The sequence below is a fragment of the Ochotona curzoniae genome, unplaced genomic scaffold (assembly GCF_017591425.1).
Source record: "Ochotona curzoniae isolate NIBS_2020 unplaced genomic scaffold, NIBS_Ocur_1.0 scaffold_4763, whole genome shotgun sequence".
Lineage (NCBI taxonomy): Eukaryota > Metazoa > Chordata > Mammalia > Lagomorpha > Ochotonidae > Ochotona > Ochotona curzoniae.
Genome location: NW_024467123.1, coordinates 3,127,339 through 3,154,402, shown reverse-complemented (window position 1 = coordinate 3,154,402; position 27,064 = coordinate 3,127,339). Strand labels below are relative to the sequence as shown.

The 27,064-nt window shown below is 51.1% G+C and overlaps 1 protein-coding gene across 1 annotated transcript in view; it reads left to right on the top strand.

Moving 5' to 3' along the window:
- Positions 1-27,064, top strand: part of WDFY4 (WDFY family member 4) — a 227,979-nt gene that overhangs the window by 152,914 nt on the left and 48,001 nt on the right. Inside the window, exons 42-48 of the mRNA XM_040970385.1 lie at positions 3,325-3,531; positions 4,669-4,720; positions 5,607-5,773; positions 14,043-14,191; positions 19,868-19,988; positions 22,285-22,370; positions 23,770-23,832. Of these exons, the coding sequence (XP_040826319.1) occupies positions 3,325-3,531; positions 4,669-4,720; positions 5,607-5,773; positions 14,043-14,191; positions 19,868-19,988; positions 22,285-22,370; positions 23,770-23,832 (845 nt within the window). The remainder of the gene's footprint in view (positions 1-3,324; positions 3,532-4,668; positions 4,721-5,606; positions 5,774-14,042; positions 14,192-19,867; positions 19,989-22,284; positions 22,371-23,769; positions 23,833-27,064) is intronic.

Below are 27,064 nucleotides of genomic sequence, written 5' to 3'. Positions count from 1 at the left end.
AAGCAATTATGGCTTCTTCATTGTATTGTTCTCTGACCCGCTGGTCCGTTCCCAAGCCTGTGAGAAGCACAAAAAATCAGAGATGCTGCTGATGCTACTCAGGCTCAGAGGTACTTAGAAGAGGGAACCCCCAGAACCCAAAAGAAAACAGAGTGATGAGGCTGGCACTGCGATGTTCCCCGTAGGAAGGGAGGGACCATTTGTGTGTCTTCAGTGAGGCAAGGAGGCAGGAGGGATGATATGGTGCCCAAGTTGTTCATCAGCTGAGTTCAAGGCACCTGCTCCAGTTCCCTCCATGCAGGCTCCTCTGGAGGTCTGTAACATATCCCCAGGATCAGGAGTTCCTGAGATGTGCAGTCTGCACTGCCCCAATCTACAATCTAAAACAGCTTCGCAGGTGCCCTTGGCCACCGTGTAAGGGATTAGCACGCCTGCCTGCTGGAGTGTGTCACAACACAAGCTGGTCATGCAAAGATTCTTAGTTTGGATAAAGGGTTCACCCCAGGTGCTGGTTCTACTTCTGCAAATCCAACTGCACAGTGCAAGGGAGCAGGATGCCTTGCTGGAAGACCTGGGTGTTGCCTGGGTCTCATAGATGGACACCTGTACCAATGCCGACATCACAAGGAGCCCCTGCTGTTAGCTGGTGCTAGTGATGTGGCCAGTAGATCCAGTGACCGTAAGATAAATTATTAAAGATTATATCCTCATCCGACTCGTACCAGGTCATGGCAGAGGATGGTGTTGATCTGAACTTGTGACTCAGGTTTAGTCAAGGACATGACCTTTTTCCGGTCCTAGGATTGGAAGAGCCTGGGAGATCTGGTGCAGGATGAGAGAGACCAGCTCTGTGGTACCCACTCTGTTTCTGTTGAACCTGTTAAAACGCAGGTTCGCGTTTTGAGGCACAGGATCTCGGCATGGGCTCCAAGGCCAGCAGGGAAGGATCCAGCCACAGGGAACAACATTACACCAGTCAGGTTCATGATCAATAGAAGGGCCTGACTCAGGTCCAGGGTGCACTTGAGGAAGCTGGGCAGAGCTTTGCCATCAATCGAGGTGTTTTTGAGAAAGATCAGTGTTTTTTGAGGCCGATCCATGAGGACGTTGTTCAAGTGTTTAAATATTTAAGACAGAATGGGTGATTTCAAAGAAGGCAGACAGTAGTTCCTGTCTGATGAAGATAATGGGGTCTGGAGCATTCACCCCTCATTTTCAAGAGGGAGTGCATTTTCCCTCCACTTCCAGGAAAGTCAAGTCCGAACAGCACACATACACCAGGCTTGCAAAATCCGCCCCAATTTTCCAAGGACAGTTTCTCCTGGTGCACCCAAGGAGACCCTCCCCAGAGGGGGTCCCTGTCCATGGGGCAGGTGGGGGGACATCCACGGAAAGCCACATGAACCTTCGCCAACTTGACCCTTTACCCGGAACCAAGAAGTCATTGGAGGTGTCACAGAGCAAAAGGCCTGACATGAGTGAGTCTCCCAGCAGGGACGCCCAGCATTGTATCCACAGCAGGTCAGGCAGTCTGGTTCCTAACCCACCAGATCTCTCTTCACTCCTGTAGTCCTGGCCAAAAGTGCTGTCTGCCGCAACCTGCTCAGAACCCTTCTCCGCCCCATCTTTGCTTTATCCACAGCCTGTTCATCCCATGCTCTGGTTCCAGAGGCTTCTGCCCAATTAGACACATAGACCCTCCTGTCCTTTGTCCTTCATTTTTGAAAGGTAGAGAGACAGAGACAGATGAAGAGATCCGCTCTCCACGAGCTCACTACGCTCCCCCTCCCCCAATGCTAGCACCTGCTGGGATGTGGCCACGCAAAAACAAGAGCCAGGAACTCCATCCGGGTCTGCCCAGTGGGTGACAGGGACCCAAAGACTTTGAGTCACCCCCTTGCTGCCTGCTTAGGTGTGCAGTAACAGAAGGCTGGACTTGGAAGCAGGGCAAGGCCTTGAACTCTGGCACCGTGGTGTGGGACATGGTTATCCCAAGTTGCAGCGGCTGTCCTTTGTGGTTTTGAGTGGAACAGGGACCCTACACTACACAGACCCATGGTTTCCTAGAACTACCTGTGCATCTCAGGGAAACTTCCTCTCCTTGCCTCTCAAACAGTAGAAATTTTAAGTTAAAAAAAAAAATTGAGATAATCCACCAGTGAATGGCAAAGACTGTCCCCATTCCCTATCTGTGTTTTTGTGGCAATGCCACTGACAAGTTCTGAAAGGCCATCCGGAAGAGCCCAGATCCTTGGAGCCCAGCCCTGCTGGCCTTGGAAGTCCCGCCTGCAGGTGGAGGATTCCAGCTTTCCAGTTGACTTGGAGGCAAAATCCAATCTTGACCACCTGCTGGCCTTGGAAGAACCCCGATTTTTTTCTCTGAAGACTGATGGTCTCTTGGGGGTGCTGAGAAGTGCTGGCTTGTGGGAAGCGGCAATGGGGTCAACATGGGCTCATGCCCAGACACAGGTCTCCTTTCTAGTTCAGTCTGTGAGCCCTACGTTTATCATCATTAGCGATGTCACCTTTCTACCTTCTGAAACATTTAGGGCTAAAACTATGAACTAAATAACTGCCAAAATTCACCAGGTTAGACAAAGTGAATCAGGACATATCTTTGAAAGTTTATGGGCAAAAGCTTCAGTGTGGCCTGCAAGCGGAGTTTAGGGCAAGGATCTGCTTTCCAGAAGATTCCAGGTCTCTCCAGCTGAAGACCTCACCCATCCACCGCAAGGGTTTCCTAGACACTAGGTTGGATGTTTGAGCATCTGTGAACATTCCAGAATCCTTGAACAATCCAGAATCGTTAAGACATCAGGATGGAGATGGCCTGCAGGCACCTGCCAAGCCAGGTCTGTCATTTGATAGTTAGAGAATGTGAGGTCAGGAGACAGGGATGATAAACAGAAGCCAACCAGCTGTTGGCAGGGCTGCTAATTCCCTGTCTGCCCCCAGTGCAGGTGGCTGGGCCAGGTGCACTCAGCTAGAGTTTTGAAGAAAAGGAGCTGGGTGAAATTGCAGGTTCATTTAGAGAGCAAATGATGAGCTTCGAACCTTCCCAACCTGTAACCACCCACATGGCAACTGGAGTCCTATGACCCTGGAGGCCTGCACTTTTTCCCACTCCTAAGCAGGACTCATTTGATGATCTCCAAGCTGCAAAAAAAAAAAGCCTCCTCCTGCTGCTGGCATGAGGGAATCGTCTGGGCTGTGTCCACTCCACACCCAGAGAGTGCCCAGGCTCTGCCTCTTACCCCGTGCAGGTGAGGGAGCAAGGCCTATGAAGGGAATGTCCAGGAGTGACTCTATGTTTCCGTTCCCCAGAGGTGGCAGTGTGACAACATCAAGGCCGCCAAGGCCTGGGCCCGGATCCAGGAACAACTCTTTGGGGAGCTGGGCTTGTGGGGTCAGGCGACAGAAAGCCTCGCCTGCTCCCGCTGGGAACTGGACTGGAGAGAAGGACCAGCTCGTATGAGGAAGCGCATCAGAAGCTTGTCTCCGTGGGAGGGTCCAAGTCTTGGAAGACAGCAGGTAGGAGCCGGAGGCATGAATAGCAATGGTGTGAGGTGGAACTGCATGGGAATGTGACTTCGGAGCTTCCCCATTATGGCCTTCCTCAAGTGTGTGTGCAGCTAAATGCAGGAGGATCCCATTATTTATTTCTGATGCCAATCAGCAGAAGGAGTTGCTAACCTTTCCAGGAACATCACAGAAGGGCTCTGGTTAACTGTAACCTGAATGTGTGGCTAGACATACAAGTGAATGAAAGGTTGTACAGTTTATGTAAACACTGCTGCCCTGCAATCCACAAAAGCCCCAGCGAGTGGTGTAACCTGGGAGGGTGGGAGGCAGTGTTTGAAAAGAGCCAGATGACAAGCCCTGTCGGTTTGTGCCAAGTTCTCACACTGCCACTGGCCTTCTTGCATGGGCAAATGCCGTGGCACCCAGCTACTCCTGCCGGCTCAAAGCCAGGAACTCAGTCTAGACAACATGCCAGCTGTCTTGGCTGCCAGACCGTGTGACAGTGTCCTGTAATGAGGCTTGAACGATGTCATCAAACTCACTTCTTTTGTTTTGGGTTCATTTAGTTGTGGGTCTAGATTCAAAATATATTGGAAGGAAGAATGTTGGGCACTCACGGCTGCATTCATCCCACTTGCAACCGCTTCTAAAGCCTAATGAAAAAATGACATTTGGTTTGTTCAGTAGACCCTTGCATGTTTTCCACATTGGCAGTAAACATGACAGGCATACAGTATTGGAGGAGGGAAAGCAGATAGCCGCTCGCTGTGCCGGAGACACAGCCAAACCCGCGCTCTGCTCTCCCAGGCTGTCTAGCTCCTGAACTTTTGCCCATGGCCCGTGCAGGTGGCCCCCAGACAGATGTGCGATTGACTCTAATCCCATCTTGGCGGCATCTGTGGTAATTACCGTCAGTCCTCCTTAATGGAAGCTTGTGGGTTTTCTCCCCTTTGACTCGGGAACATTCGTACTTGCATTTTCTTGTACTCCTATAGGAGCTAGCCTTCCCTTCCCTTGCACCGGGGTCTTGGGTGGTCTGAGGAGTTGCACGTGCACCTGTCAAGTTTGTGAACCTGCAGGACTGGGGGTGTGGACATGCGTGTCACATCTGGGATTTAATGTCTCTTTTCTCTGATCGTCTTTCAGGGGAGCCTTATGAAAAAGGACAGCATTTCTCAAACGCACGCTGGAAACCACGGTATTTAGTGGATCTATTTTCCCTTTAATAATTAAGCCAATGATTCATTGTGATTCTTGTGGCATTAAGTGTATTAAACTCAGGCTTTGGAAGAGTCAGATGCTGCAAGGCTAAAGCAGACAGAGTGAGTCCCCCCCCGTTACTGGGCTCCCAAGAGTGCAGGGTGGCCTCTTCCAGACCCAGATTCCGGTGCGGGGAGAGTTTTGCACCCAGATAGGGGCAATCGGAGTTCTTTCTTTGTCAATTTGCTAGCTCAGGGAGACCGTGCAAAGTACTCAACTGCATGTTACACAGTGAGTGAGTCCAGCACACAGAAGGACAATAAACTGACCTCGAATAAAAAGAGATGGAAAGGGTCTTTGGCGCCTTTTACACAGAGCTCCCCGCTTTCTGAAAAGGACAGAACTGTCATCACTTTCATCTTCCAGATTTAAGGGAAATGGTGAGGGGCTCATATTTGGTACCAGTGCTTCCTGTTTGTTTGAGCTAATTTTTGAAAACAAAAAAAAAAATTCAAGGGTTATTTTCAAAGGACATTGTGGCATGAATATATCCCAATTCATGCATACACACACACACACACACACACACACACACACACACAATCTTCCAAACTGTGTGTGTTCCCCAAAGACTCCGACTTCCAGTTGGAGCCCATCCTACTCCAAGAGTTCTGTTGTCCCTCAGTTGCAGCCAGAGCTGTCTCCCCTGCGTGACCACATCAGTCCCTCGGCACAAGCGGTGGGCGCTCTGGCTAAGTGACCCCTGTGTCCACTTCAGTTCTGGAGCCTTGCAGTTCCTCTCAGTGAGTGAGGGACAGGCATGGCCTTGCTCGTGATGTCCAGCGGCTCAGGTCAAGCCCTGTGTCCCTCTGTTGCCACCACAGATGAACTGACCCCACAGGAGCCTGAGAGCGAGCCACATGAGGAAGCCGTGGACTGCACCCAGCTGACCTTCTTCCCCGCCTTACACGAGAGCCTGCATTCGGAAGACTTCCTGGAGCTGTGTCGGGAAAGACAAGTTATCTTGCAAGAGCTTGCTGCTGGAGAAAAGGTACTGCAAACCGTGGTGGCTGCTCTGTGAGGCATCAGACGGGAGAGCCAAGCTCCTTCCCCCACACGCTATAGGAATCGGCAAAAGGAACTGACCCCTCCAGTCGCAGGCACAGGGAGAAGGGGGTGCAAATGCAAACAGCCAGGAGGAGGAGGAGGGGGCGAGGTGGGGCTGGCAGCATTGCAGGGACTTCACACACCTGGCAGCTCTGCAGGCTGGTCTGGCCCAGGTGGGTGAGAGTGAGTCTCAACTGCACTGTCAGTCAACTGAGACCTACTGGTGAGCAGTGGGCACTTCCGAGAGCCTGGGCTGGGTGTGCACAGGGCTAAGAGGGAAACCTGACTTCAAGGCCAACCTGGGTGTTCCTGCTACCGACTGCGTCAGACTCAGTGCTGTGTCCAGTGGCTACAGGCACAGCCTGAGCAGCTCTGGGCCCTGGCCCGTTGTAGCCTGCAGTTGCCCTTGACACTTGTCCTGGGTCCAGCCAAGGTCCACTGGGGAGAACTCCCCTAATCCTGAGACAGCATGGAACATGGAGGAGGCTGCTCTTCCCTCTGGTGACTTTTACTTAAGCTTTAGCCTGTCCCAGCCTCTGTCCCCACGCAGCAGGGAGCTGTCAGAAATGCAACACAACAGCAGGGTTCCCCAGCCCCTGAAAGCAGCAGTGTGTGAGGCCCAGCAGGAGGTGATGAGGCAGGATGGAGCAGGAGCTGTCCTGACTCTGCTTAGTGCCTGGCATCTTGAACCTGCCAGGAGGGAGCCACTCTCTCCCTGGAACCTCAAGGGATTGGGCTAGTGAAAAGGCAAAGTGTGTTTTTGCAGCACAGGTTGGGTTGTGAAAAGGGCCAAGGCTTGCTGAACCAGTTTCAGCAGACAGGTCTGCCTCCTGGACAAGCAGATCAGGTGCCCCAGGGAGGGACCTTGGGCAGAACCAGGTACTGCCCTGGCTCCTTGCTAGCGCTGCCTGCACCACATACACAGACCAGTCGCTCAGGGGAAATCACACAACCATTCCTGGGCCCTGTAAAGGTCTAACTCCTCTCCTTGCCAGATTAGATGCTCCTGCTCTGATGGCCTTTGAGAGACACACAGCCCAGGAGACCACAAGACATAATTTCCTTCCAGGTCTCAGGGTGGTCTGTCTCTGGTGAAGGCCTGTGGAGCTACCGGTATCTCCCGCTCACTTACGTGTGTATACACACACACACACCACACACACACACACACACACATCCCTAGGGAGGCAGAAGCTGGCAGTGCTGGAGCACCAGCGAAAGCATCACTTAATCCACTGATTTCCGGAAAGCACAGGCTGTGATTGCCTCAGGCGCTACCTGGGATGGTAATTATTCAATCACTCTGCACCGTGTGTGTGTGTGTGTGTGTGTGTGTGTGTGTGTGTGTGTGTGTGTGTGTGTGTGTGTGTGTGTGTGTGTGTGTGTGTGTGACTGCTGAGTGACTGCCAGAACTCAGCGCATTTCTCCACATGCAATTCAGTGTGACACGAGGAGAGCTTGGTACCATGCAGGCTCATTGCTGGCCCGTGTCAGTCTCTGAGTGGCTAGGGACAGTCTGTAGGAACCTTCTGTGTAGCTTCCAGATCCAGACCAGGGAGTAATGTGATGGAGCCTTTTTATTTATTTATTTATTTATTTATTTATTTATTTTGCTGTTATTCCTTTAGATGACATGAAAACTCAGGTGTCTGATTTTTCTTCCCTCTTACACACTTATCTTGAGATGTAAGTTTGACCCTGGAAGAAATGACTGGCTAGGAGGGAACAGATCCCACTGTGGACGGCAGAGAGCTGTGTCTCCCCCACCAGTTTTTTCCTGGACATTTTCACTGAGGCTGTTTGCACCAAAAACAAAGGCAGGCAGGGAGAGCAGCCTGTCTGAGCCGTAACCTCTTTTCTGGAGGACTCACCACCGCACTGTGACACACAGACCTGCAAGTGTCATTTCTGCCCAAGACCATCTGGACCTTCCTTGAGTGCACACTCAGCCAGTGCGTCAGTGGAGTTCACTTCCATGCGTTCAAACCGCAGCCAGGCAAAAATGTTTGAAACAGAGGTGCACCTGCACTGAACATGTTCAGACTTTCATTCCCATCATTCCCTTCATGAGATCCTAAATATTACAGTGCAACGGCTGTGGTCACCATGGTTTTTTTTTTTAAGATTTATTTTATTTTTATTGGAAAGGCGGATATACAGAGAGGAGAGACAGAGAGGAAGGTCTTCCGTCCGATGATTCACTCCCCAAGTGAGCGCAACGGCCGATGCTATGCTGATCCGAAGCCAGGAGCCTCTTCCGGATATCCCACGCAGGTGCAGGGTCCCAAGGCTTTGGGCTGTCCTCGACTGCTTTCCCAGGCTACAGGCAGGGAGCTGGATGGGAAGTGGAGCTGCCGGGATTAGAACCGGCGCCCATATGAGATCCCGGGCGTGCAAGGTGAGGACCTTAACCACTTGCGCCATCACGCCGGGCCCAGTTACCATGTTTAAATGTGTTGAGGATGGCAAGTGACGTGGGGACAGTCCGACATATATGGGAGGATGTAATTGCCTTGCAGACTTACTTTGTCACATCAAGGAATTAAGTATCCTTGCCTTGTGCTGTTGTCCGGACTCCTGGCACCAATCCCACAAGGACACCTGGGGGTGAATGCCCTGTGTACATGAGGACATTCCTGAGCAGGCCTTGAAACTTCTCTGGGCTGGCCTCCCTTCCCTGGGACATGCACACACAAGCACACCCACACATGCACACACGCGCAATACACACCACGTACCCCTGAGTCTGATTCTGACCTCCAGCACTCTATAATCTCCAAGTGATTCAAGACTCGCCTTGGCATGTCCATGTTGTGCTCAACACTGGGCTCTCCCCTCTTTTTGGTAATTTTCTTAGATAGGTATTTTCCAAAGTTTATTTATTTGACAGGCAGACATAAAGCAAGAGCAAGGGGGTTCCCATACTTTGGTTGACAGGGCCCACAGTGGTCAGGACTGGACCAAACAAAAGCCAGAGACTTAGTTCAGGCACCCCATAGGGATGCAGCTACATTTGCCATCACAGCTGCCTCCTGGGATCTGCCCTTGCAGGAAGCTGGGGTCAGGGGCCCGAGATGGGTGGTGGACCCAGGCACGCCCATGTATGATGCAGGCATCTTCAACAGTGTGTCAGTCACTGGTACAGACAGCCACCTCTGTTCCCAGCCTCAGCATCAACTCTTCTCTTTGCCACCCCTCCATCCAGTGTGGTACCCCACCTGTGCTGCCTGAACCCCTGGACCTCTGCCTTGTATGTTGTGCTGGGAGAGTGGTATCTCTCTTTCTTCTCCCAGTTAGGCAATGAACAGTTAGGAATGTCTTATTTCCATCTTTACTGATGGCTTGTGGGACACATGATACATATTGGATGTAAATGAATGAATGAACAGGTGCGTATAGCAATGTGCTTCCATCACCTGGAACCTTATTTTCTCAGCTAAAGGCCCCATGTCAGTTTCTGTGTCTGGGCCTTGGCTGAGCTGCATCAGAATTTCCTGAGCTGCTCCCCAAAATGCAGATTCCAGGGCCCCCTCTGAGCGTGTTGGATCAAAACAGCTGAGGGAACATGATTTTTTTTTTTCCAAACTACCCAGATGATCCTCATATATGCTGTGTCTTGAGTAATTGTCCGAGACCCTCAGGTCCAAGTTTCTGAGTATTTCCAACTGGCTGGAAAGGTGCTCCAATCTCCATCAGATTGTGAGTGAACACACCTCACGGCAGGCACTGTGAGCTAGCTGAACCGTCTTCAGAAAAGGCACCACGTCTGGTCTTCAGTTGGTGCAGCTGAGCAAGGGCAGAGACATGACCGTTTGCAATGAACGCCCTGTCTGTATGTGCGCAGACAGGCGGCAGGGGGCGTCCCTGCTCCTTGTCTCAACCCGTGAGGCTGCAGCTGGGGAAAGAAACCGTGCATTCCACTCCGTGCACTTTTGCCAAACGTGGATGAGAACATGGCATTGTTCTGGTAGCTGTTCCCTTTGATGACGCTAAGTGATTGCCCTACCTAACACATGGCCAACGTAGAAGACATAGAGACCAGGGTTCATGTGTAGCCAACATAGATGCGGTTTTTATCACTCCTCTGTTTCTGAATACTTAACTTTCAGCACATTAGAATTGATTGGAAAGATTTTTTAAAACGCACAGAAAAAAAAGTGCAGAATTTTTTTTGGCGGGGGGGGTCATGATTTCCTAGCCAATACAGCATACATATATTTATATGGCCTTTGCATTGTTTTCATGCGTTCTAAGTAATCTAGAGAAAATTTACACTTGATCTTAGCCCAGAGGCTGAAAAAGCGGTCAGGGATCATTTAAAGTATGAGAGGATGTGTGTAGTTTAGAACGGAAGTTCTATTCCAGTGGACAGTAAGGACTTGGGCACCCACGGATTCTGGGCATCCTTGGGGTGGGGAGGGGCATCCTAGAACCAATCCCACATGGATACCGAGGGAAGACTGTCCTTATTCCACAGGCCGAGAGCAAGAGAAGGGATTGAGACCACAGGCGAGCAGGAGAGTGCAAAGGGGGCAGACAGTGAGTGTGGGCACAGCTAGGAGTGTGAGCACCAGCTAGGCAAACTCATCACGCACAATCGTGACCAAGTACACGCATGAGCAGTTCTGCAGCAGCGTCCGCTCATCCCCAGTTTTGCCTCTAACCCACGTGTTCCAGAACACCTGTTGGCAATGGAATCAAACGATAAGTTTATCTTAAAAACAATAGCAACAACATTAGGACCCATGCAGTTTTCCACAATATACTTTCCGTAAGCTATCATAGAAATCAGGAGTAGCACTCAGCTGCAGACTAGCTGTGCTAAAGAGGACCCCCGATAGCGTGTTCTTGACCTTCTCCCCAGGTGCCCCCTGGGGCCGGGCTTCAGGAAAATGTCCCAGCAAATCATTGCCCCACCAGCTTTAGCTCCAGAGACTTTGGGAGTTTCCAGTCTGTTGGTCATCACGCACAGGGTAAGATGTGGCCCTCTGCTGTTACCCACCTACCAGGAGCCACGATCTCTTGTCTCTTGTCTCTTATTTTTTTAAAAAAAATTCTACTCGAGAAGCACAAAATTTTCCCCCTCCTGGAAAAGCGATCGGTCGGCTCGTGGCCCCAGAGCTGTCTCCATGGTGAGCTCACTGAGGCAGAGGCCCTCTGGGCGTGCCTTTAAATGGAAGAGCAGGTAATAGCTTCTTTCTCCAGTTTTTAAAACACCGTTTCTTTCCCAGCAGAATCAGTGCTCCAGCTATCAACTCCAGCTCTTGGCAGATGTTTTTCTTGTGGCTGGCTTGATTCTGGTTCTCATCTGAGAACCCTTGAAGGTCAACAAGCCACTGGATCAAGAGTGTGAGCTCTGAGACCCACCGTGGGTTGGGATGGGGACCTGGTGTTGGAGGGTGGGATTGAGGAAGAGGCTTCAGAGCCCGTGGGGTGGGGCTAGTCAGCAGCTGCACATCTCACCATGAACTTGACGGTGCAGTTTTCTCTGTACAAAGGTACAGTCGGAGACAAATTTAAATGGTCTGACATATCCCTCTGACAGCGGATGGGGGTGTAAATGGGAGCCACCTGTAGAGGGCAGTGTGTGGCCAGAGTGATCAGCAACTACAACATGCACACCTTTGGTTGGAATGTTTCCTGCAGTGTTCTGGATGCCGTATGTGCAGGGCTGGTTACTGCGGCGTGGAGTGTAATGACCAAGCATGTGAAACACCCCCAGAGTCAAGAGCAGGCTGGGCAGGTAGACCGTACATCTAGGCCGAAATCTACAACTATCAGAGAGTCATTCTAGGAGCAGTTCCCACCACTCTCCATCTTCTTGCTTGCATCCACCTGCTTCTCTCCCTCCCCACACTGGCCACCCCATCCAAGACCACCACCCTTTCACAGACCTCTATAGCATGACACCCTCCTTCCCTCATTTTGACTCTTTGCCATCTATTCGAGTAGCAGTCAGCATTGTATTTCAGAAGTGAGCCTCTCTGTGGTTTTTATTGTAGCCAAGGGGACGGGTGGAGGGGAGCCAGTGATCTCCCTGAGGTATCTCATGTCCCCCGTGCTCAGGGCACTCTTGCCTTCCAGCTTCTGCTTGGCTGTAAGGCCTCTATTCTGCTTCTGATCCTTGGCTTGGAACCTAACCTTGCCTTCCCCTCAACTATCTTCTTCAGACTTTCCCTTGGGAGACTCATCTCTGTCCCTCAAGTCTCAGGTTCCGTGAAAGTGTCTGTCCTTTCCAAGGTTCTGTGCCTTGTCAGCGTCCCCTGCTTTTTCCCTCTTTGCGTATAATGCCTTGGTTTGTGCATTGATATGTATGTTTGTTATCCATATCTTCCCATTGGATTTTAAGCCTTGTGGGGGTAGGGTACTTGTTTATCTTGTCCACCTTGTACCCCCAAAGCCTTGCCCTGAGCCTGGCATAGAATCCATCTCCATTTGAACGAATGGCTGAGAGCAGTCCACAATGGACTCAATGGCTCAGAAATTGGCTAGTGTAAAATAGGGGTTCCTGTGGCAGCCTCAGAGACGAGTGCTGAGGCTCTAGGCTGGTTCTTCCTTTCTAGACTATGGCTCAGCCCTGGTTTATGTTGGCTTGAGTCTATGTTGGTACAAGACTTTCAGCAAATGTCAGGTGTTCAAGTGTCACCACATTTGTTCCCATAGGTGAGCAGGGGAACTCAACTTGAATCTCAGGCTAAATATCCTCATCCCTTTTGAGTTACTGAAGCAAAAAAAAAAAAAAAAAAAAAATCCCTGGCACTGGACAACACATAAAGAAAAGAGGTTGAGTTATCTAGCTCACAATGTGGGTAAAGTCTTAGCAACTTGAAGCAGAATCTGGCTTATGGCAGGGGCCTGCAGCGGATCAGTCCCATGGTGTGCATGTGGTGCGTGTGTGTGTGTGTATGTGTGTGTGTGTAATAGAGAAAGAGAGAGAGAATCATGTGACAAGATGCAAGTGGGCGAGCCAACAAAACTATCCTTGTGTTGTTACAATCCATGCTGTGATCCCTGAGCCAGTCCTGCAGGAAGGGAACCCACTCCTTTTTAAAAAAGCATTTCACCATCTGAAGTGCTTGACCATCTCTCCTGAGCCCCATCTCCCACCACCACCTACCTGCCATTACATGGGAGAGCTAAGCCTCACCGAAAGTTCTGGAGAAGATAAGCCACATTCGAGCTGTTGCTCTAGGTGTTGGTCTCTGCTTCAATTCTTATTTCCTGGAATCTCTCATTTTTTCTTCCAGAAGTATTAGTTCTGCCTGGTATAACTGGAATGAGCACAGAATTACTCTGAGGCAAAGCCAGCCTTGTCCTTATTCTTGGTATCTTCACATTCCCTAACCATCAATTCTGTGTAAGGATCACCTGGTCCTTATATAACATACAGAGCTCTGGACCACACTGAAGTGGCCCAGCTTCCCAGAAAGCCAGCTGTGAGGCAGGGATGCACACGTGAGGAGTTTGTGGGCATGGGGGTCTTAGAGATAGGTAGCTGGAAGGGTGCATCTCTAAAGATGTCTTGACAATAGCCTCAGTGGACTTCCAGGCATCTAGGCCTGGAAGGTTCTTCAGAGCTACCTTGCTCTGAGATAAGGGCCTAAGCCTTATTTCCATATTGACTGTACTTGGTTTCCAGCTGCTACCGAGACAGGCATATAGCTTGGGCCGATTATTCTCTTCAGCACAGAAAACAGCTGGAGAAGGCACATTTCAGTCCAAGTGGGCAATATTGGAGCCTCCCCTGCTCACGCTTGCCCTGCACTTGTTGTGTTGGACAGGTCTGGCTACAAGTCCTGGCTTAGCCACTCGCCAGCTGGTGCTGGACAAACTCCTTCTCTGTCCCTGAGGTTCTGAGTGAATACTGCTCATTGTTCACTGTAGGGTGGCCTCTCTGTAGGGTGGAACTCTGCTTATGGTGGGAGTAACTTCATAGACTGAATACAGCACCCCCTAGCACCCTCCTGGCTTGGTGCAGTCAGTGGTGGCCTGCAGTAGACTGAGTAACTCATAGAATCCTGGGTACAGAAATGCCACATCAGCTGGAAAGAATGGCCCAGCTCAGGAGCAAGCAGCACTGGCACTGTCACAGGGCATTGTCTTCACCTCCATGGGCCCGGTAGGTGGCCTATCCCTGCCTCCCTATCTTCGGTGAGAACCAAGGGCACACTTCCTGGTGCACACAGCCTGACTCTGGCACTCTCCCCTTGCAGGTGAGCCAGAAGTTCTCCCTGGTGATCGTGCAGGGCCACCTGGTCTCCGAAGGAGTCTTGCTCTTTGGCCACCAGCACTTCTACATCTGCGAGAACTTCACCCTGTCTCCCACGGGCGATGTCTACTGCACCCGCCACTGCCTATCCAAGTGAGTGCTCTGCTGCTCCCAGTAGACTCTTCCTGAACCCTGGTTCCCCTCGCAGGCAAACCCTATGTGTCCCTCCCCTGCACCAGGTCCTTCCTCAAGGGTTGGGGGTACAACAGAACCAAGAGCTGAAGCAGAAAAACCTGCCCTCACAGGCCACCCGTGAATGTGACTCCCAAAGGTGATGTCAGGAGTGGCTGGCAGTGGAGAACTGGCCCTGTTTGTTTCCTTGGACCATTGGAACAGTACAGTTCAGTGCCATCAGCTTACCCCTCTGAACTCCCTGCACTTTGTGAGGCCAAGCGAGTGCAGTTGGCAGCCTGAGAGGGTTTTTGCACAAAGAGTTTCCAGCAAGATCTAGACCGTATGAGAATTCTTAGGCATCCACCGGCGGTGAGATGACCTAGTAGAATTGCTTGCATTGGGGGCTGCAGGAACTACCCGAGGAAGCAGGAAAAGGCAGGGTCTCCAAAGATAGGTAAAATTTAGATCAACATTTTCAATACCAGAGGTCTTTGGCAGTAAGCTCCAGGGTTCTTGTTTAGGATCAAGTGCGTGTGATCTCTTTGAGCTCTAGCCACTGTCACGGATCAGTGCCCTTGCGTTTATAACTGGCCGACCATGTTTGTACTGTGGCCTGAAGTTCAGTTGTGAAGCTGTGTGTTTTCATTCCGTTGTTGGCTCTTGAAGACTTTCAGACACGCTTGTCTTTAGGAAGAAGCAGGCTTGCCTTGTCTGGTAAGCCCCAAGGTTCCCAATACAATAAGAGAAATGAGCTGGGCCCGGCATTGTGGCCTAGCAGCTAAAGTCCTCACCTTGAACGCACCGGGATCCATATGGGCACTGGTTCTAATCCCAGCAGCTCCACTTCCCATCCAGCTCCCTGTTTGTGGCCTGGGAAAGCAGTCGAGGATGGCCCAAAACCTTGGGACCCTACACCCGTGTGGGATACCTGGAAGAAGTTCCTGGATCCTGGCTTCGGATCAGCATAGCATCGGCCATTGCGCTCACTTGGGGAGTGAATCATCGGATGGAAGATCTTCCTCTCTGTCTCCCCTCCTGTCTGTATATCTGACTTTCCAATAAAGCTTGTAGGAACATAAAACCCTGGGCCCTGCTACCATTGGGGTTTTAGTTCCGTGGGTCTGTGTAGTACCTGATAGTTTTCAGAATTTATTTATTTAGTTAATTGGATTTGATTCTAAAGGTGAAAAAACACTAGAGACAGACAGCCAAGATTGGAAGACAACGCCTCTCTACTGGTTCATTCCCCACAAATACCCACAGCAACCAGGGCTGGCCAAGGCCGAAGCTGAAAACCAGGAGTTCAATCCAAGTCCCCTATGTGAGTGACAGGGACCCCAATACGTAAGCTGCTCCCTGCTGCCTCCTAGGCACTCCTAAGCAAGAAGCTGAAACGGAGAGCAGAACTCTGACCTAAACTCAGACCCTCTGATGCGTGTGTCCCAAAGATCAGCTTAACCATCGCACCAGACACCTGCCCCAAGTGCCTAAGATTTAAAAAAAAATATTCTGTTTTATTTACTTATTTATTTACTTACTCACTTATTTGAATGACAGAGTTACAAAGTAGGGAAGAAAGAGCTAGAGAAGGAGGGCAGGGGAGAAAAGGGGGAAGGAAGAAAAAGAGAATCTGTTGGTTTACTCTCCCAATGGCCTCAATGTCTATGGCTAAACTAAGCTGAAACTAAGAACCGGGCTTCATTCAGGGACCCAAGCACTTGGGTCATCTGTTGCTTTTTTTTCTTTTTAAAGACTGATATATTTTCATTGGAAAGGCATATTCATGGAAAGAAGGAGAGACAGAGATTTTCCATGTGCTAGTTTACTCCCCAAGTGGCCACAATGGTCTGAACCAATCCAAAGCCAAGAGCCAGGAGCTTCTTCTGGATCTCCTATGTGGGTACAGGGTCCCAAGGCTTTGGGCCATCCTCCTCTCTTTCCCAAGCCACAAGCAAGAAGCTGGATTGGAAATGGAACAGTCAGGACATGAACCAGTGCACATATAGGATCCCAGTGCTTGAAGGTGCAGGATTAGCCAATTGAGCCATCATGCTGGGCCCATCCTTCTGTCTATTAGATGCATTTTCAGGAAACTGGATCAAAAGTGGAACAACTGGGACTGGAATGGGCACTCATATTGCTACACATAAGCTGCAGCTTAACCCATTGCACCACCACACTGTCCCTCCTCCCCACCGCAAGTGCCTGAGATTTTAGTAAGTTCCAAGTTCATGCTGATTCTGCTACTGGTATGGGACCACACTTCAAAAGCCACCGTTTTAAACTATTAACAAGGAATCCATGTCTTCCCTGGTGATAAATGAGAACTCTATCTCCCAGCTGTCCTAGCATTCCCAGCTTAGGTCAGAATGCAAGGATTGAAGGAATGTACAAGAGGAGATCTCAGTCCATCCTCCTGTGATGTAAATTCGCTTTAGAACGCTGGCATTTTTCTCTCCACTAATTTCCATCTTTTATTCATACTGCATGTTCACCGATCGCTGCGAGTCCTCTCCCTTTCCCAGGCAGAAGGAGCATAATTAATACTTGGCACACGCATCCCATCTTATTGCTCATGTTTTATTGATACCGATCGATATCGACGATGGGTCCACAGACTCGCCTTCCTGGGAGCGGATGAAAGCTTTCCACTCTATCTATACACATGATGTGCCCACGTGATGGCCGGCATCCTCCACTGCTTCACTCTACACCTCCAGCTTAGCTTCAGAGGGCTAGATAGCATCTTATTGATTGGGCAAATTGTATTTACGAGGTACAGCCAATCATGACCACATTGACTGTATTGGTATTTTGAGTGGAAGTCCAGTGGTGGGATTGTGTGCAAATTTTGGATTCAGAGTGACAACAGAGGCTTCCAAGGTCTGGGAGTGGGCTCTTTTGAAATTCAAGTTGAAGTAGAGTGAGAATGAGTTACCCACTTGGGAATCGCATGGATACTTTTAGTCATGATACCTCCGAGGAGTATTGGTTAGACAGTGCTTTCTCTCGCGGGGGAGAAGGGGGCTCGCGTATCACACCAAGACACTGGCACACCCCAGGATGCAGTTCTCCAGGCAGGCTCTTAGATCATGACGGATCAATGGGGACTAGGTCTTATTTTGACCATGGAGACTGAGGAAGACACATAAATAAGTCTGTTAAAAATAAAGTGAAGTCAACCCTGAAATGTTGCGCTAAAAGACTGCCATCAAATTGAGTACAGTTGAGCATTAGACCTTGAAAGAAGCTCCCTGATGTGCCATAAAAAAAATTCCAGATAAAACCAAAGAACACTGCCAATCCCCTTTCAGTGGACGTGTGTCCTTGGGAACTTCCCTCGGAAACAAGGTAGCCTTCTGAGGTTGGCTTGTGAGCTTCCTGGGGGGACTCCTGGAAAATGGGGTGGAGGCTCTATTCATTTCCTGACAGCTATCCCAATCTGGGTGGCTTCAACAAACCCTGAAACATACTGCTTTGCAATCCTGGATGCCAGAAACATGACAAGAGGGGAGGGACACACCTCTCCTGGATGTCCCAGGGCAGGCTTATCCCTCACCTCTTCCAGTCTCTGGTGTTTGTGGAGTGCCTGGTGATCCTCGCCTTGGAATTAGCACGTGGTACTCCCGCCATGTGGCGAACTCTTCCTGTGCTCCTATCTCTCTGTCCAGCCCCTCCTTTCATATATGAAAGCCCCATCATGCTGGATTTGGGGCTCCCCTGGTGACTTCATCTTGGCCTGAACCCTATTTCTAAAGGCAGTCATGTTCTGGGGTGGCATCAGTCCCAGCATCAGCATCTCCACCTGCAGGTGCCGTTCCACCCATGACACGAGGTCAAGCCTACAAGGTCCAGTGCGTAGTTCCTTTGCTGGGGACCCAAGCCATCCATCTGAGCCTCTGTCCTAAGTTATTAAAACAAGGAACTTCTTCCACATCAGTGTTACATTCAACAAACATTTATCCAAAAGTCTGTCTTGTCTCGGGCCCCAGGTTGGTCTCCATGGACACAGAACAGACAGGAAGTTTTGGGCACAATGTGGTTAATGGGTTTATTATCTAGTGAATGACTTCAGGATGACTCTGGAGCAGTTCAATTGTAGCACGAATCAAAGCAGATTTCCATCTTGAAATCCCATGGCATTAGCGGCCAGGTCGACCAAGGTCACAACTATGTTTTATTTAGCTTGCTTGCTGTGGTCTCTCCAGTCAGAACCTTCCAAGTTACTCTCTGACCGACCCTTCTGGATGATCTCCCCGTAGCCTCTCAGCTATCCTACAGCACACCTGTGAACAACATCCTCAGGACTGTGGCAACAGCCCTGCCTCAAAGACAGAGCAGATCGGGCTACCCCTTGCCACTCACTAACTCTGGCTGGTCCTGCTGAGCACCTGAGCTTGTGTTGCCCCAGACACCTGCAGCTGTGTGAGTGGGCTGCTTAACACAGCCTACATCAGGGGGCCAGTGAGCTTGTATGGTCATGTTCCCCTTGGAGGACTGGGGTCCACCTGAGGATTCCTGCTCCTCTGTGGAGATGAGTCCCACAGGCAGGAGCAAGGGGAACTTTCCTCCCAAAGGTGCAGCCACCTGTGTGTCCGAGCCCTAGGTTGCTGTATCAGTGAGCACAGATAGAAAGGAGCTAGAGAGAGGAAGGCTGGGAAAACCAGAGGGCCTTGCTGCCTTGGGGGAGAAAGAAGGTCCTGTGGCTAGACCAAGGGGCTAAGAGTCGGAAGATCGCGGTTGGGGTCTCCCGTCTGGAACGCAGCAGGAGCAGCTGTAACGATGAAGGGAACCTGATGAGGACCAACTAGAGCAGCAGACAGATAGGGAAGAGGGCTCAGCATGCCAGGAGCGTGTGGCAGTCATCCAGCCAGCAGCTCCAGAGGGCGGGAGGCAGACGCCAGTGGTGGCCTATGCCTTGGAAATCTGTAGGGCAGAGAAACAGAGGAGACACTGACTGCGGTCCCCCATACCTCCAAGCAGGGGGTGAGGTGGGGGGCAGGGAGAGGAGTAGGGATGTGTGTGTGTTGGAGCACAGAGAAGTTGCTCTCTGCTGCTCCCACCAGTCCCTTGCTTCATTGCTTGACCTGAGCCAAGGGGAAGAAATAGAATGTTCACGAAGGCCTCACAGGGCTCAGCCACCTCTGTGCCACGGCATTGGGCTGGCAATGTCTTGGGGCCCAGGTGCTGCACAGAGAGGCTCCGCGCCTAGCCCAACAACCCTGGCTGCTGCTTTTTCTGCCTGTCCCTGTGCCCTGTGCTCCTGCACAGGATCAGGCCTCCACCATTGGTCTCTCAGGAAAGGGAGGCAAGAGCCACCAGCCCCAGGCTTGGTACCTGTGGCTTACAGCCCTAACTGCTCAGCCCTCGGTACCCAGGAGCCTTCTTCCACCCCTGCACCCTGTGTCCACACTTTGCTGAAGCCTGTACTGCCATCTCGCCTTCCTTAGTGGGTGTGTGTGAACAGTCCCCAGTGCCAGAGCCAAGGGAACCAGTGTGCTCAGCCAGGGCTTATCGGAGGGTGGAGGTGGGCCCAGTAGGCAGCAGGGACCGTGGTGCTTCTTAATATGTCCCCCTAAAACTCAGACGCTGGGAAGGGGTAGCAGCCCATCTCACGTCCAAACACGTCCACCCTGTGTCCTGTCTCCTTTTCAGCATCAGCGACCCCTTCATTTTCAACATGTGCAGCAAAGACAGGTGCTCTGAGCAATACTCATGCCAGTGTCACAGCTACGGTGACCTGCGGGAGCTCCGGCTGGCGCGCTTCCTCCTGCAGGTGAGTCCCCAGTTGGGACAGATGGTCCTGGGTCCCTCCAAGACACAGCCCTGGGAGCCCTGCTTCAGCCCAGTGCCCCCCTGGCGGTGAGGTCAGGGAGGATACAAGGAACCTGCCAAGTTTCTGTTGGTCTCTGAAGGCTGCCGCACTTTCCTGTCTGGGTGGTGGGCTTCTGGACCCTTCGCCCTGTGCCTCTCTGTGTGATTTAGGATTCAGCCTTTTGGCTCTCCCCCAGAGCATTGTCAGAGGAACACGGGGCAGGCCAGCTCTGTGGTTCGTGACCTGGACTTGCCTGCCTGCCTCTGACCATGTGGTACAGGCTGGGACCCCTCCCCCGACTGTCACCTGGTCTCCTGTCTTGGCTCCAAGGCCAAGTGGCTCAGGAACCTCCTGGCTGTCCCCAATCAGGGTTCCCTGAGGCTTCCTCCCTACCCCCACCCCTACCTTGCTGCCTACAGGGCTTTCCCAGTGGTTTCTGAACTCTGCCCAGATGCTCAGCGCGCCATGCAGATAAATCAAAGAGGAGGAAGCCCTCTGTGGCACCCCGCAGACCTCAGACCCAGCTGGCCTCATCAGCTGGCCTCAGCCTGAGCTAAGCCGCATCCTGTCCCTTGGGCTGTTGGAGGAGGTGGAGGGGAGGGGCCAGGATCAATGCAGGGTCTGGATTAGGTTCCCCGGTTCCCCAAGGGGCAGTACCGGATCCGGAGAATCCCAGTAAGGGCACCCTCCATTTGAGTATTTCCTCTGCATGTGGCTTGATGCAGGGGAGAACATTCCAGAAGGCCCTGCCGACCTGGCCGCAGCCCCCCACTGCTCCTGTCCAGGTCCTTGATGAGCCCTCTTTCTCCTGCCTGTGCTTGGTTCCCACATTGCTTGACTGTGAGCACCATTACAAGGAGATTCAGCTCTATGGGGAGTGCATGGAAGACGCAGCCCACTCAGAGGTGGCTCCAGGCAGAGTGGGCTGAGCCTGGGCTGTTTTCTGCTCTTGACCTGGCCACTTCAGCTCCCTCAAGCAGCCCTCCAGTCTTTCTGGTCCCCCAGTGAACAGGAGGTCACTGCTCTTCCTTCCTCACATGTAGGGTGTATGTTGGGGTGCATGGTAGGGCTGCTGTGTTCACCTTACAGGTGAGGCGTGGTGGCTGACTGTGTGTTTCTCTGTCCCCAGTCAAGCTGGTCACTTCCAGATGTCTGGCGTGCACGATGATGGTGGCCAGAAATGGAAGTGCCCATGGGCAGGGGGGCCGAGTGGAGCAAGAGTAGCCCAAGAGGTGGGGCTACTTCTACAATGAGGCCAGTCCTGGATTCCCCCCAGGAGCTGCCTGGCCCTCATGGTCTCCAGGGCCACAGGATCTGCACCCCTTCTACATATGTTTCTGATTATAGGGGGGATGCAGGGCTCTTATACCCACCAGAAAGGCAGCGGGGGAGGGGGCGGTGTAATACTGTCCCAAACACCTTCCTTCCACCTGTCAGGGAACAGGAAGTGGTTCTTATGGAATAGAGTGCCCAGCTCCAAGTCCTACCCACATCTCCCCATCCACCTGCCCCTCCACACTCAGGCCCCAGCCCTCCCTGCCCTTCCTCCTCCAGTCCTGGACTCACTCTCCCTGCCCAGTGCCTGAGCTTTAGCCTCCATGTGGACCCCAACAACCTTCCTTCCAAGTCTGCTATTGATATAGCTTGGAATGGAAAGGAGGAAGGGGAGAGGAAAATCTGAAACTTCAAACATGAACCCATGGCCAATATCGCAACCAGGGGAGGTGAAGCATTGTCTGTAACACCAGAGTTCCCTGCAAATGCTGGTTCAAATCCTGGCTGCTCCGCTTCTGCTCCAGCTCCCTGCTAACGGGCCTGGAAAAGCAGTGCAATAAGATCCTTTTAGGCCTTCATAAAGCCCCCTAACAGCACTGCCCCGTCAGCATGGTCACACCAGATAACTGCAAGACGCTGACCAGGTCAGCAGCCACATGCCAGCTTAGGAAACCCAGTCCGTGATCCAGAAATAAAAAGCTTCTGAGGCTGTCCCTGGCACCTTCTCCCTTGATCTGCTCCTTATTCTTTCCGGGGTGTAGGGTAGGGGGTGCAGCTTGCATTTCCTGCTTTTAGCCCCAGAACTGGAGCCACAGTCAAGTCCCCTACCTATTCAGCCAAGTGTCGGCTGCCTCATCTGACCACCATTGGAGTCTTCTACCCGACCCAGGGGGTCACAGTCACCAGGCAGGGCTGCCTGCCAGATAGCCCACCCTACCCCGAGGGACACCGCCAACCCACTAAAGAAGACGTCTCTCCACAGGACATTGCCCTGGAGATCTTTTTTCAAAATGGATATTCCAAGTTTCTCGTCTTCTACAATGGTGACCGGAGTAAAGCCTTCAAAAGGTGAGGGAACGGTGACCCTCCCGAATCAGTGGTGGTGACCAAGCTCTGTTCCTCCGAAGGTGCTTCTAAGCCCACAGCAAGCAGGAACTGGGTCAGGCAAGAGGAAGGACTGCCTAGCCCAGCCCTCCCAACCCAGCGGCCAACTCCTGGGGTGCTGCACAGGCGAGTGGGACAGCAGCCTGCCCTACATCCTGGAAAACCAGACTCACCACATGGTTGAAGACAGTAATGACCGAACAGAGGGGAACCGTGCAGATGCAACATATTTAAGAAACATGTTCCATGGGCCTTCTAGAACTTTCTGGCTTGTTTTTCCAATTTTCCGAGTAGCTCTTTTTTTCCTTTTTTAGGGGTGAGGAGGAGCTTAGTCTTTCTGTTTGATTTTGGCTGCCAACTGTCATTGCTCCAGTTTCATATTTCATGGGCGAAAAACTCTGCACAGCCGTTCTCCAACTTGGGTAGAGTTCATCTTGTTTTCCTGAAACAGTGAATGTCTCTTCCCAAGTGAATTTTTACCAGTCCCAAGGCAGCATCTAAATTGTGAATATTCATGGTGATTTGTTTTTTTTAATCTTGATTAAATCTTAGGATAGATTTTCTAAGTCCCTAGCTATGAACCAAGCACACAGAAGCTGTATGAAGGCAGTGGGGGGAGGTTCTAGAATACTTTGGAACAGAATGGAAGCTTGGTGATGACTTGGTGGGAATCATGTTTTGCATACTGAGACCCCAACTTTGCCAATGAAGGGGTCCTGACTAGTGACTGGCACCAGGGCCAGTTGCTGCCTCCAGGGGATAGGGCCAGAGTGGAGGAGAGCTGTGACCACCAGGAGCTGTCTGTGCAGCCTGGGGCATCGTTAGCACAGATAAATGATCGCCCAGTGAAGTTCCTCCACAGGTTGCTGTTGAACTGCTCCTAGAGGTCAAATTTACACCAGGCCCAGTCAGCAGCTATGCAGTCCCAAACACAACTCATTTCCCCATTATGGCTTCTGTGTTTCCAAGCTTGTTGCAAGCAAGCTGGACATCTTCCGCATCCATAGGCCAGGTTAACTCCACAGTCTTGCTCCCTCCCTGCTCAAGGAGGCTTGAGGCATCCCCGAGGGAGTGGCATACCTGAATGCATGCAGTGGTCCTCGAAGTTGACAATGAACTCATCAGGTGTGCCTGAGTGCCTGTTGTTGTGTTGTCCTCACTGTTCCCATCAAGGCTCAAAGGTGTGATGCCGGAGGACACTGGGTGGGCACCCTCGCTTATAGACAATCTGCGGCCAGGCTGGTGCCCAGAGGGCCAGGAAGGACACAGCCCCTGGGCTGGCTCTCATAGTGCCTGGCGTCTCTGCTGATGGTGGGAGAGTCTCAACCCTGCTGACAGAGGCGTTCTTCTCTTTCTGTTTAAGCTTCTGCTCTTTTCAACCGAGCCTGAAGGGAAAAGGTGTCATGGAGGACCCACTCAACCTAAGGTAATATCTGGGCCAGCCCTGCTCCCAGGCACAGGGCTGGCCTCGCTGGTGTGTGTGTTTGTTGTTGACTTGGTTCTAATCCAAAGAAGCCAGGCCAAGAGCACCCCTATTTTCCTGACATCTCCCTTCTATGCTCCTCCCCGTACGTCTTCCCTCGTGCTCCCGAGATTAAACAGACTTGAAGTCTCACAAACACTCTGTGTCTGTTTGAGGTTACACAGCAGAATGTAGTCCTATACCAGTGGTGGTGAGCGTAGGTGGTTCATACAGGTGTTAACAACCCAGGAACAGCACCCCATGGGTCAAGTCTACAGGTGCAGGACTCTGAGCCATTCATTCCATATCTTTGCTTCCTACAAGGAAGCATTTTGGAATGTTCGGAGGCTAAACTAAACACAGCTCAAGCTTCCCTAATCCAAAAACCCAGAACGCTTTAAAGTCCAATACTCCTTCAGCATTGACATGACACCACAAGCAGAAAATCCCACATTGGACCTAGTGTGACAGGTTACAGTAGGTGTGCAGTACAGTAAAATGTTGTGTGAACATTTTTATCTTGGGCTAACTGTATAAGGTGTTTCTGAAGCAGAAATGAGGTTAGTATGGGACTTGGGGTGCTGTCTGCAAGATGTCTCATGGTATAGAGGCAAATATTCTGAAGTCTGAAACAATCCAGTATCTGAAAACCTTCTGGTCCCAGGTATTTGGGATAAAGGTGATCAACCTGGCGCTGCTGGTGTGAGTCCCATGGTGACTGGTGAACCTGGGAGACACAGCATCTTCACTGGGTCACCTTTACCTGCACCTGCATCTTAGAATCAGCAAGCGCTTCTGTATCAACTAGGGTGAAAATGATAGAGAAGAATACAGTTGCTTTTTTTCTCCCTGAAGAGTGTAGGAATAGGGCAAGAGGGAGGGGCATTCCTAGGAATGATATCCAAGACAGTTGCTGAGTTTTTGTTCCCCCTGGAAAAGAAGGATTGATACTCGAAATATTTGTAAATATACAACAGGTCCCACCAGTTCACTTAAAATTGGTCTTGGATATCTTGTTACATGTGGTGTCTGCTGCTTGGCAGAATAACAAGTAAAATAGCAAAACCACAAAAACAGTAACAAATGCAAACTCAAACCGGCTCCTGTCCATCCCTGAGTTTATCTTCTTACAAGGACAGACATAAAACAGTAAGAGTGAACTAGAAAACGCAATAGATCACACTAAGTATAAGGGCAAAGTGGATAGAAATAAATACAGGTGTCTTAGAGGGAGTGAGAGTCGTGCCCTTATGAAGAAAAAACACCGGAGCAGAAGTAACAGGTAATTCTACGTCAGCCTGGGAGAAGGCGCGGGGACTCCTAGTAATGGTGCTGGATTTCACTCTGATACATGGGTGGCAGTGTTGTGCGGTTTCATGCAGAGAACAGTGTGGCCTTACTTATATCAAACAGGAGTGTTCTGATGGTTGTGCCCAGAGCAGAGGCTATAAAGTCAAAGGCAAGAAGCTGAAGTTTGATTAGGAAGCCTTTGCCACGTCAAGTTGAGAGATGATGATGGTGATTTGAGTCAAAGAGACAATGGCAAAGATGGCGTGAAGTAGTAAGATTCTGAGTACATACTGAAGGTTCATCTGATGGGATCTGTGAAGAATCAAGTGTCAGAGAGGGAGAGGGAACTTTAGGATAAGATGAAGGACTTTGGTATTGGCCGATGGAGACAACCATTAGAGGAGCGGCTGGAGGGCTGTGGTCACTGTTCGAAGTCCAGTTTCAGGTGTGTGAATAGTGGGAGGCTCTTGGATGTATGAATTTGGAATTCAAGGGTGAGGTTTCAGTATGTTTAAAATAGCTTGCAAAGCAGTGAGAGTGGACGAGATCACCAGGAGGATGTGTGCACGCGAAGAGAAGCCAGCAGAGGAGGTGGGAAAGAAAGAGGTAACCCTTTCAGAAAGATAGCAAAAAGTGCGTTACGGGAAACATTCAGGAAGCTAGGCTGACTGTTTCAAAGTAAGAGAAGGGTCCAGGGTTTTCGGTAGGCCCCCAGTAGAGGCTTCCCTTTGTGTCAGCATTAGCCCTTCGCTTGACAGTCTGTGGGATACTCTGAAGCTGCGCTGCCGTCCAGACCAGAGGACACAACGCAGAAAGTCTGGGCAGCAGTGGGATGCTGGAGATGGAGTGGCTGTTTGCCCACTCTAGTGGGGCCAGTCCAGTAGTCCCACAACAGCCGGGCCCAAACTGTGTCTATCAGCTGGATGTAAGCTCTAGTGAGCTGACAGCATTTGTTGCGCATAAGCCTAATTGCCCTTGATCGGCTCTCTCTGCACCTGTTCAAGCTCTACTCCTCCAGATCTGCCCAGCACAATGGCACTGCTGTTCCTGCAGCTGCCAGTTGTCACTCACCCAGGGGTTCTACCAGAAGCCTCTGTCCTGATTACCCTAGCACAATTTTTTTTCATGCCCATCACAGATCCAATCAAATGCATTCACTCCAAGATCAGGGATAGGAGCAGGCGGTGGGTAGCCTGCCCTGCATGTGGAGGCGAGGCCAGTCCCACATGCCCTGCATGTGGAGGGATATGGCTCAAGGTTCTGTGTCACAAGAATGGAGAACACTGAGGTGCCCACCAGAGCAGGTGACCATCCACTGCCTCATGCAAAGAAGACTCCTAAGGACTGCCACTGACATGGGCTGCTCTCCTCTCAACCCACCTGGAATAATGCTGCATCACTGTGACGTAAATCATGTCATGGAGCCCTCCACAGGTCACCCTCTTCTTAATGTTGTCCCTTGGCTACCTTTTCAGCTGTGTCTGTGACTGTGGGTGGCATCCTGTTTCCTCCTAGTCTGTCGTCTCCTGGGTCTTCCTCCACACTGGAAAGCTTTTGTAGTTTTATTCTAGGTGGAAAGAGGAGGGACACAGAAGGAAGAAAAGAAAGGGCACAGAACATGGGAGCAGACCCCTTGCTGTGTGGCCACTAGGGCGGGACATCCTGGCATGACAACTCTCTATGGAGGAATAGATTCAGAAGCTACCCCTCACACACCAGCAGCTTGGTGCTGCCCCTACACACCCTATTTGGAAGGGGCAGTTGGGAAGTATTTGGTTTTATTTCCATGGTGATTATTTCTGTCGAATCACTGAGACACCGGAGCAGGACATCCCAGGCCTTTTCTATGTCATGGCTGGCACAGTCCCATTACAACTCCAAGCATGGAGACCCTTTAGCAGACTAC